Here is a 12094-nt window from a genome sequence, read left to right on the forward strand (position 1 = left end):
GACCTGATCAGGAGCTTTTGCATTTACTAGTTAAAACAAGCAACCACCATCTAGTGAATTCAACACTGATAAGACTGAAACAGTAAGACAGGGTATCCAGTTTTATACAAAATCCTGTTATCAGATAGCCTGCCCAGCTTCCAAAAACTTCTAGAATCTAGGAAACCAAGCTACCTACAACAGTGTACAACTCACTCCCCTCTCTTCAATATCCAGTGATGCCACCCACTAATCATGCTCCTCAATGTCTCAACCCATTCTCCTTCTCTCTAATCTATTGTTCGTTCCTTAATAGGCATAAAAATAACCTTGAAGCTCTCACCACTTCCCTTTTAACTCTCCTTATACAACATAACTACTTCTGAATGACAGGTGCAGAGAACAACTCCTGGCATGATCGGGGGAATGGAGAGCCACTCTTATGAGAGGAGAGCTTGACTTGTTTAGCCTATCAAAATGAAAACTTAGAGGGGATTTCATTTCTCTCTATAAATCATCAGAGGCATAAACAACAAGGAGGGAGGAAGAACTATTTAAGCTAAAGGACAATGTTGGCACAAAAACAAATGGATATAAACTGGCCATGAATAAGGCTATGGTTTTGTCACAGAGGTCGTGGAAGTCACGGAATCCATGACTTCTAAAGACCTCCGTAACTTCAGCCCTGGCAGCTGGGAGCTGTAGGGTCCTGCCGCCTCCCAAAGTGGCAGGGAGCTGTGAGGTACCCCCGCCGCCTGAGGCAGCGGGCCCCCCAGGATCTCAGCCGCCATGGGCAGCAGGGGTAACCCACAGCTCCCAGGCACAGGCGGGGGGACCCCCACAGCTCCCCAGCTGCCACCGCGGGGCAGGGGGACCCCAGCAGCTCCCTGCTGCTGCACAGGTACCTCTGCAGCCCCTGGCCTGCCACGGGAGGCCTCAGAGCTCCCAGCCATCCCAGAGCTGCCCAGTCCCTTCCTATTTTATCATGGATATTTGTAGTTAAAGTCAGGGACAGGTCACAGGCTTCCGTGAATTTTTCTTTATTGCCTGTGACCTAACTTTTACTAAAATACCCATGACAAAAATCTTAGCCTTAGCCATGAATAAATTCAGGCTGGAAACTAGAAGAAGGTTTCTAACTATCAGAGGAGTGAGATTCTGGAACAGTCTCCCAATAGGAGTTGTCAGGACAAACAACTTAACAAATTTATGAGTGGGATTGAATGAAAGGGTTGCCTGTGGTGACGGGGACAGGACTCGGTAGCCCTAGGGATGACAGGTCCCTTGCAGTTTATGTCTTATGTTCCTAAAATCTCATGCTTCAAGTCACCTGCTGATCTCACAATACTCACTAATCATTAGAGCCCTGTGCGGATACAAAATTTGGATCCGCATCCATCCACAATCCACAAAAATGGTCGATGGATATCAGCATCCGCAAATATAAAGCGAATATCTATGGATTTGCAGGGCTCTTACTAATCCTGTTCTTTTAAGCTGTGCGCACGCATGGCCATACAGTAACGTGGTATCCACTGCACATTTCACATGGCTGGCACCTAGGCCCTCATCCTGTCAGAACCCATGAAAACTCCACTCGGCACCATCCATAAGCCTTGAGCCAGCAGGGAGGAGCAGTAAGGAGTGGGGTGCAGGAGTCAGGGGCTCTGAAGGGAGTGCGGCCAGCACCCAGGTCCCACTCTGCCTGCCAGAGCCCATAGCAGCTTCTCTTAGTACCACAGAAAGCCTCAAGCCAGGAGGGATGGGGGAGGCAGAGTTCAGGGGCACCATTTAGGTAGGGTGGAGGGGCAGGAAGGCTGTTCATAGTCCCGTCCTGGGTAGGGTGACCAGACAGCAAATGTGAAAAATCGGGACAGGGGGTGGGAGGTAATAGAAGCCTATATAAGAAAAAGACCCAAAAATCGGGACTGTCCCTATAAAATCGGGACATCTGGTCACCCTAGTCCTGGGGCACATGGAGCTGGCTGCAGAGAGGCTGGCCCTTGCTGCTGACAGCAGTATCTAAGGGCTTGTGGTGTTGAAATGAGCCCCCAGCAGCCTGGCTCTGCAGTGCAGAGGGACGGATGGGGAGCTGTGCTGCTGGGGCAGTGGTGCTCCAGGCTTCGATGTCAACTCCCTGCCTTGGATCCTGGGAGTAGGAGAGGAGTACAGCTGGCAATGGGGCAGAGAAGGGAAGATCCTAAAATCTCTCCCCAAGAAAACCCTTGAGCCAGCATGGAGGAGTAATGAACAGAATGGGGAGGAGCTGGGGCTTCTGGGAGGAAATGGCAGGGGGGCTCCTGAAAGGAAAGCTAGGGGCTCCTGCCTTCCTGGGTTTATAACTTTGGGTGGGTTTCAACTCTAAAAGTCTTGAAAGTTAATAGGTACTCAAACCACTGATATGTATTCTGTGTATCCCATATGTATATGTATTACAGAAATGTCACTTTACCCTTTTAAATGCAATACAGTAGATCGCTTTTAAAAAAAAAGGGGGGGGGAGAGACAAAGGACAAAAAGGACAAGGATAAAAAATTGTAGTGCTCAGTGGAGTTTGTAGCCCACTCAGAACAAAGAAAATTTACAGGGACCATTTCTCACTAATAATGTTTTTCTTTTTTACATAAATAATTCTGAGATTTGCTATGACTCAGGGAATATCACCTTACTATCAAATGCAGAAGAGTCCTATGCTTTGGGACCTGGTCTATGCTGGGTACATTATTCCAAATTTCTAAATAGTTTTAAAACTAATTTAGTGACCGAACGTTAAAATCAGTTGGAACTGCAGTAAAAATGATTCTGGCCACCAGGGCATACACTGTGACTCCAGCACGTTTTAAAACTGGTTTACCCAAACCACTTTTAAAACCAGTTAGAATATTTTGGAAAATTTCCCAAGCATTGACCAGGCTTTGGAGAGAACAGAATCTCAACAGTGCAGTTTTTCCAAAACACCTAATTGCTAAATCTAAAATATCCTAAAGCATGCTGCACAAGATTCTTTCCCATTCAATAATCTTGGCTAATTAAACTCCTGTAAATTTTAATGAGCTCATTTCATCAGATTTTAAACATTTTCCAATGTGTAACTGGGAAATAGCTTGAATGCTAGAGTGGTTAAAATCTGGCAGGCTTTATAAGAATGATGGACTTTAAACAAGGGAATATAGCAGATGAAATTTTATTTGAAGTTTCACTGCTCATCAGGGGATTGGATCACCCTATGGACTGGTAATGGATATGGATCCTTTTACTTTTAAGTCACTGGCAGTTTGAATCCTACCCAACTCCACAGTCATTTCCATCCAATGGCTGTTTGGGATTCTGTAAAAGCAATTGGTGATCACTATTTAGTTCCTTTCACTTTACAAAAATCTACCTTGGCAACTGGGTAAAATATTAGGATAAAATGACAACTTTTTGATAGACAAGGTGGGTGAGGTAATATCTTTATTGGACCAACTTCTGTTGGTGAGAGAGACAAGCTTTCGAGCTTACACAGAGCTCTTCTTCGGGACCTGAATCTTGTCTCTCTCACCAACAGAAGTTGGTCCTATAAAAGATATTACCTCATCCACCTTGTCTCAATAATATCCTGGGACCAACATGGCTACAACTCTGCATACGACTTTTTGACAGACTGAAATGGAAGACTGACTGGACTTTGGACCAAACTCTTCTCCCACCATTAAATGTGGCCACTTCAGGACAATACTGGCAAGTTTGTTTAGGGGAAGAGAGGGAGCCTATGCTGTAGCCATTTACAGCTACATTGGAGTGCAGATCAGTCACTTTAAAGAAAGAAAAAAATGAATAGCCATATGAAGGACTCTGGTCACAGATTATCAGCCACCAGTATTGGATACTGAACATTACATGACTGTCCTGTTTGTAGGAAGCTGAGTGAAGCTGACTGTGGCTAAAAAGGAGTGCTGTAAAAATGACAACATTACATTAAATCAAGAGATTGTTAGTCCCAATTAGTGCAGCTGCCATTTCAGGTTAGTGAAAAGAAAGCGCTTTCCTTCAAAGTTGGAAAAGGGGGTTGGTTTGTTTGTTTTTAAACAGCAAAAATAAAAGTGGTGATTTCATAATTACATAGTTTCTGCAGACACTGCAGTTCTCAGTTACGAATTACAAAAGTATACAAAACAAATGTGCACAGATTAAAACAGCAGCAAAGTGAACCAAGGCCCGGTCCCTCAAAGATATTTAGGCTCCTAACTTCCATTGATTTCAGTGGAAATTAGGACTCTAAATACCTTTGAGGATCTGGAGCTAACTGCCTTTCAATAACTTACTAGCCCAATTTGTGTATACATCCTTTAACAGTCCAAAAAAACAGATAAATAGTTATGCATTCTGTTCTTACAATATCAACCTTTTAGAATGTTATGTGGTATCTTGTAATCTTTATCACCGTACAGGCCACAAAGAAATAGGTCATGCCACATTACCACTCTCAGCCATGCTACACCAGTCCTGTGTGTTCTGCTATTAGTTTAGAGAACATAATTTGACCACCAGCACATCAAGCAGTGCAACGTGATTGGGAAAACAGGGATCAGAACAACACGTGAGGAGACCACAAATAATAAGGGGCGGGGGAGAAACACCTTAGTTTACTACTCAGAACTCCTAAAAAAGCATGGAAGGTGGGGTTTTGGGGAATTTTCTAAAGAAAATCACAGGGTTTACATTTTGATACCAAAATGGAGTTCTTACCATTCTCTTCCTTTCATTTCTGTTCCTCTAAAAAACCCCATGGCCACATATAACAAGTCTACATGATTATGTAAACAAATTGAAAACATATATTTGATTGTTGAAATCTAAAAAAATTTATTTCAGGGAAGTTCACTGATATAAAGAGATGTCAGAACTCAAAAGTATTTCAAAACATTCTAAACAAGATGTTTCAAAATTTATTAAAGAGGGATATGTTTCCAAAATTCATTCATCCATGTTTCTCCAACCATTTCAAATTACCTCTTGGAAATATAACATATAGATAAAAAATGCTAAATTACAATAGATATCATGGAACCAACAAGCTAATTAATCAACCAAGGCCAGTCAAAAACCTTGTTTTCTGCTGCATTCCCCTATCTGCATTCTGTCTACATGAAAGTGCTTTGGAGCAGGGATCTGTCCTGCTATATGTGCAAGGGTTTTAGCATGCTTTTGGGTGACTGATAACACATAAAGAATAAAAATCTAATAATTCAGCCTCAGAAGCGAGACATCAGTAGCTCTAGATTCTAGAGTCTAGAATGTGATGTATTTTTCCTTAAGCACTCCATACTATCTCAGATTTTAAAACAAAACTTCCTAACTGTTTGGACTATTTGTAGAACCTTCAGTTTAGGCATTAGACATAAATGCTGCTAGTAGTTGGTGGTAGACCAAAAAACCCCCACAAAGCTAGCGATATGCAAATGCAAGTAACTAGAACCTGGAATAGGACAGAAAATCTTAAATGAAAGGGAAAAAAATGAAAATTTGAAAAGAAGAATTTCATTTCCATCACTCTATTGTCTCTTAACCCGAACATCATTCTCAATTTAACGAGGAGGCTTCAACATCAGAGCAATTTTTCAAAAGAATGTTTGTAGTGAGGAAGAGTGGCCTCCCACTCAGACCCAGAGGAGAAGGGACCACTCGCTGAGCCCTGGTGGGTGGAGCCAGGCCATGCTCACCCTTTCCACCGGAAGTCAGTGGGCGGGACAGGAAGTATAAAAGGTGGGTCTGGAAGCTCAGTTGGGCTACAGCCACTGAAGGAGCCAGATGCCTCCTCCCGGGAGACTGCCACAGACCCCTGTAGCACTGACTGGCAAAGCTGTCAGAGCTACCCACTGACCAAGCCATGGAGGAGCTGCCAGAACTGCTACTGGCCTTCTACCCTGACAACCCAAAGGACCTCCTACAGATCCAGGTAGACCCCGAGGGGGAGATAGGAAGTAGCCCAGAGAAACTAGACAGGAGTCTGGTTAAGAGCTAGCCTGGCACAAGGTCAGCGTGTTGTGGGTGGATCCCCACTGACCCAGTGGTGAACCACTCTGCCACTGTTGGGGCCCTGGGTTGGGATGCTGTAGAGCTGGGTGGACCTGCATCCCCCTGCCACCCCATCCCTAGGTTCTATTTGGGTCCTCTACCCCACCCTAAGTCCTAAGGACTTGTTGCCCCACCCTGACTAAGGCCTTGGGCCCCTAACTGTGTTTGCTACTCTGTCCTGACTGCAGGCCAGAGCCCCAGGCTTGTGTATTGCCCCGCTAATTCCCCAACAGTGGGAGACACACAGAGACATAATGAGGGGGTGTGGCCTCCCACAGACCCAGAGGAGGGTGGGGGAGGACCACCACCAACCTGCTACAATATTTAATGGTATTAAAAAAACCCAAATGATTGAACACGTAATTTTCTGTATTCCTTTTTCTCTTTATTGAAAAAAATGTGTTTGACTACACCTTCCAGGCAACATGGTTCTCCTGTGATCAGTCATTTATCAACAATCTGTTGCTATGTAAAATATGTGAAATCACAAATTCACTATTATAATTTCCCTGAAGCTTGAAGTATAGAAACAGATAGTCTTCCCTTTTGCAGAGTCTCAAACATCTCATAAAAATTAGTAAAATGTGACAAGAAAAAAAAAAAACGTGAAAAAGAAACAGACATGGAAAATTCCATTCTTAAGTCCAAGTTCTCTTTGTTAAACTTGGAGACACTATACACTCATAGCACATTTAAAAATTCAATAAACGTACAGTTAAATTAATATAATTGCTGTTTTTAAACTGCAAAAATTGGCAATACAATATCAAATCCAGACAGATGCTGATTTACCAAGTATGTATTTGCTCACCTTGAAAAGACAGCACACAGTTAACAGTTGATCCTTCCACATAATTTTCTGGCATAGGTGACCACAGAAATGTATAATAGTCTCGAGCAGTACTCCAACCAACCTAAAGAAAACAACCAAAAGAGAAAAACCTAAGTAGAGTAATATGTTAAGACAGCATGGTCTGATCTTTACAACACACTGTAACCCGCATACTTGAGTTTCACCATACAGAAAAAAAGATATGGACTAATGTTTACAAATTAGGAATACTTAAAGTATGTCAAATTTTTAGTATGGATTTTATTAAGCTGTTACCTAATGCAATAAGAGTTTTTATATAATAAATTAAACACCAGACAGTTTTTACTATACATTACATTGCAATTTGATAAAGACACATCAATAAATACAAAAATAAAGAGACATTTTACTACTTAGATAAGGAGACAACCTATGCCAATATTGACTACATATTTCTGTCACAATGCAAGTAGAAATAAGCTTTTGGAGGGTTAGGAGTGCTATCTTCTCCATTGAAAAAGCAGGAATTGATTGGGATACAAGACTGACGCAGTCCCAAAACAATGGATTTCAAATCCTTTGCCAATCATTGCAGAATATGCAGGTATTGACTTTAAGACTAACACTGTACTGGAACATTGACTCCATTGGGAGTTGGGCATCTGAGTGTTAAAGACAGGAACACTTCTTAAGCTGCTTTCAGTTTAAGCCTATAGCTGTTAGGGGACGTTGTTCAGATCCTGGGTCTGCGTTGGAGCAGACTGGCGTGTCTGGCTCAACAAGACAGGCTGCTAGAGTCCTAATCTGGCAGGGATAGCAGGGGCATAAGTAGTCCTGGCACATCAGTTGGCAGCCCCAAGGGGGTTTCTGTGATCCAACCCATCGCACACTCCAATACTAGGAGGAGGAATAGCTACAAAGAAATACTGCTAAGTGTACAATCCTTCTGGCAGAAGTTATAGTGATTAGCAAGCAACTTTGATAAAACAGAAGCATAACTGATCTTTGACAGTTCAGCAACAAATTGGAAAAATTCTCTCAAGCACCAAAATGAAACCAACTAGTTCTTGACCCTAATCTTAGCTAAAAAAAAAAAAGGCTTCCATGACATCTCCAAACTGGTACCTTACAAAGGTATGTCTGAAATATACTGTCCTGGGGAAAAAGTAACATCACTATAAAATGCTTTTGGAATAAGTCAAACATGAAATTCCCAATAACTTTGCACAGGCATGATATTTTTACATTATTCTATGAAAATCCAGAATACCTAAGTACTGACCATTTAGCAAACAAATGAATTTTTGCTTTTGTGGGTTTTCAAACCCATTTTTCTTGAAGTTCTGGGAACAGACACTTGAGAACCTCACAGTTCATTTGTAGGAAGAGCTAATACATTTCATTGTATCCTCCTCTGCCAGAAGTTTTCACATATTTTTCTTCAAAACAGTTAAGTGTCATTTAGATGCTTAGTCTTTAAGGCTTTCAGTCAAAGCTTTCATTTTTGAAATCTGAATTAATTTCAGTGAGAAATGGTGGTTCCAAACATATGCTATACTTATTCTTTCATTTCTTTGATTTCTTCAAATACACCCTGAAGAAAACCTACAACACAACCAAACTTTACCCACTGAAAGTATTCTTTACAATTTCTGTATTAAAATACAGACCAAGGACAAAATTTCTAAAGCTGAAGTGTCAAATTTTACTGTGATTTTAAAATTTAGAAAAGTTACACTTTATGAAAACACACTGTTGAGTTTCCCTAACTAACCTATTTTGCAGAAGCTACTTTTCACTCACACATACAGACTACTACATTAAATAACTAGTTGCCCTTCCACAAGCAGATACTAAATTAAGGCCTTCGCTTTTTAAGACTGACTAGGTTTTTTTTTAATCTTGGTCTTAACTGGAGAACAATGTCAACTTTGAAATTCAGAAACTGATTCCTCAGTGAGCAGTCAAGAGGGAGGGATAGCTCAGTGCTTTGAGCACTGGCCTGCTACACCCAGGGTTGTGAGTTCAATCCTTGAGGGGGCCACTTAGGGATCTGGGGCAAAATCAGTACTTGGTCCTGCTAGTGAAGGCAGGGGGCTGGACTCGATGACCTTTCGGGGTTCCTTCCAGTTCTATGGAGATAGGTCATTGGAGATAAACTAGTCTCCATTCATTGCATTAGTGTGTGTTGTAGTGTTATCCAGGCAACATGAAATCATGGCTTTGGAGGGAAGCAAAAGATTCAAGTATTTTGTTCTATAGCTACACCTTAATTATTTCTCTCAATTGACTTTTCACTATCCATGACAAATCATATTTAGAAACAATTCAACTACATCATACAGTCTATTTTTCCTTCATTTTTATAGAACAATAATTGACTGATTAATAAGATGTGATCCTACAAACACTTACACAAGTTCTTGACATTTGTGAAGTCAAAGGCAGGACTAACCAGTTTTCATTCGAGTATTGTTTAAAAAATGAGCTAATATGAAGCAAGACCAAGGTAGAATTTTTAAAATAATTCTTTTCAAAGTTTGCCATAAGCAGTAAATGGCTCTTTCAGCATTTTGACATGTAATATACAAGGATTACCCTAAAAAAAGATTACTGTTAAATTCAGACCACCACCATTGGACTTTTATTTTTAAAGCAGTAGCACATGAAACAGATGGTACAGAGCACCAATAAGACCATAAATATAGCTCTTGTGTGAGAACTGAACTGGAACTCAGTTTAGTGAAAGTACAACATATATAGATATCACTTTTTCCTCTGAGACCAATATACAGTAAGTCCCAGTTCCAATTAAAAGAAATGCAAACAACAAAAAACAGCAATTCCTTACAATTATTTCCCCCCTTATTCACTTGGATTTGGGGGGGGGGGTGGAAGGGGGGGGAAAAAAACAACCAAACAACACTTTCACAATTAATCGGTTGATCCTGAAACTTTTACAGACACCAGTAGTCCCAATTATCAGAAGGGCAGCCGCGTTAGTCTGTATCCACAAAAGCAACGAGGAGTCCAGTGGCACCTTAAAGACTAACAGATTTATTAGGTCAAGTCTCCCTCAGACTGAGGCAAACGCCTACAAGATCTTCATCAAGCATTCTTAAAACTACAGTACCCACCTGGGGAAGTGAGGAAACAGACTGACAGAGCGAGACGGGTACCAGAAGTCACCTACTACAGGACAGGCCCAACAAGGAAAATAACAGAACATCACTAGCCATCACGTACAGCCCCCAGCTAAAACATCTCCAGCACATCATCAACAATCTACAACCTATCCTGGAAAACGATCCCTCACTCTCACAGACCTTGGGAGACAGGCCAGTCCTCGCTTACAGACAGCCCCCCAACCTGAAGCAAATACTCACTAGCAACTACACACCACACCCCAGAAACATAAACCCAGGAACCAATCCCTGTAACAAACCCCGTTGCCTACTCTGTCCGCATATCTACTCTAGCGATACCATCAGAGGGCCCAACCACACTACCGGGGCTCATTCACCTGCACATCTACTAATGTGATGTATGCCATCATGTGCCAACAATGACCCTCTGCCATGTACTCTGGCCAAACCAGACAGTCTCTACGTAAAAGAATAAATGGACACATCAGACATCAGGAATGGTAACATACAAAAGCCAGTAGGAGAACACTTCAATCTACCTGGACATTCAATAACAGATTTAAAAGTAGCCATCCTTCAACAACAAAAAACTTCAAAAAGAGACTTCACAGAGGAACTACAGAGCTACAATTCATTTGCAAACTTAACACCATTAATTTGGGCTTGAATAGGGACTGGGAGTGGCTGGCTCACTACAAAAGCAATTTTCCCCTCTCTTGGTACTGGCACCTCCTTATCAATTATTGGGAGAGGACCACATCCACCCTGACTGATTTGGCCTTGGTTCTCAACTTGTAAGGTAACTCCCTTCTCTTCATATGCCAGTATATTTACGCCTGTATCTGTAATTTTCACTCCATGCATCTGAAGAAGTGGGTTTTTTAACCCATGAAAGCTCATGCCCTAATAAATCTGTTAGTCTTTAAGGTGCCACCAGACTCCTTGTTGTTTCAGTAGTCCCAATGACATCAAAGCTCAGATCTATACCATTTAGTGTCATCTGTTCTCAAAAGTAGTTTTTGTCATAGAAAGAAAGTGATGCGCTATTCTTTTTCTCAGAAGTTAGATCTTATGGAGAGACTAATTTCCCCACAGTTAAGGATACAACTAGCTTTCCTTTATAAACCCAACTGATTAACTTCAAAATTTACCATCCACCATTTACACCTAGAATCACTAGCTCTCACTGTAGCCAAAAGATATAAAATGAATCAGAATTTATATGTTCCTCCCTCTCCCCCCCACCAACAACACCACAACAAATTTTTTCAAATAGTGAAATACTTCACTTTGGAAAAAAAAATAGTAATAAGTCAGGAAATCCTTGAAGTTGCCTGATGTCCTTTTATATTCCACTTTGAAGAAAAAAAAAAAAAAAAAAAAAAACACTTCCAAAAAAAATTCTCTAGTTGAAGAGAATACAAGAGAAATTTCAGGTGGATCAGTTAATTTTTGTCAAAATTGTCAGGAGCATGGGAGAGTCAAAATCCATCGTTTGCTAACATAATACAAAATTTATTTGGCATGATTAAGGTTACGAGTTGGTCACAGATTTCATGATTTTTTGTAACCTTTGCAACTTCAACCCTGGGCGGCAGGGCTAGGGCAGTCAGTTCAGAAATACAGAATTCCTTTTGATAAAGTCACTGCTTTTGTCAAGACAATGCTGCATATATGAACAGAACCTGGGAATGAAGCCTCAAAGTGTTTTTTCTGAATGCAGTGCACATAAGATGCACTGCACATTATCTCAACTTAGTGGGCGATACCTGGAGAAAAACATTTGGAAAAGTAAATGAACTTGTCATTGCTGTAAAACATGCATTCACTGCCTGCCTTGCCCGCAAAGCATGGTTCAATCAATCATTGCAGGAAAAAGGGAAAGTGCCTGCAATTCCCCTTCCCCAGTAATCACATGGTGGAACAGCTGATTTGAAGTTGTCCATTTTCATATCAGGAAACTGCAGGATTATGTGGGGGGGTTTTTTGAGGAATGGGAGTGAAGCTGTAGTTCATCTGTTTAAGATGTGGTCACTTTAACAAAATCAACCGAAATAAAAGCAGCAGTTGAAGCGCTTGCACCAAGAATAATGGCAAC

General features: G+C 41.3%; 1 protein-coding gene across 1 annotated transcript in view; it reads right to left on the reverse strand.

The window, feature by feature from the left end:
- The window catches only part of TAX1BP1 (Tax1 binding protein 1), a 106971-nt gene that overhangs the window by 72729 nt on the left and 22148 nt on the right, over positions 1 to 12094 (reverse strand). Inside the window, exon 3 of the mRNA XM_024222922.2 lies at positions 6848 to 6950. Within this exon, the coding sequence (XP_024078690.2) occupies positions 6848 to 6950 (103 nt within the window). The remainder of the gene's footprint in view (positions 1 to 6847; positions 6951 to 12094) is intronic.

Source organism: Terrapene carolina, unplaced genomic scaffold, assembly GCF_002925995.2.
Source record: "Terrapene carolina triunguis isolate 2854851 unplaced genomic scaffold, T_m_triunguis-2.0 Scaffold84, whole genome shotgun sequence".
Taxonomy (NCBI): domain Eukaryota; kingdom Metazoa; phylum Chordata; order Testudines; family Emydidae; genus Terrapene; species Terrapene triunguis.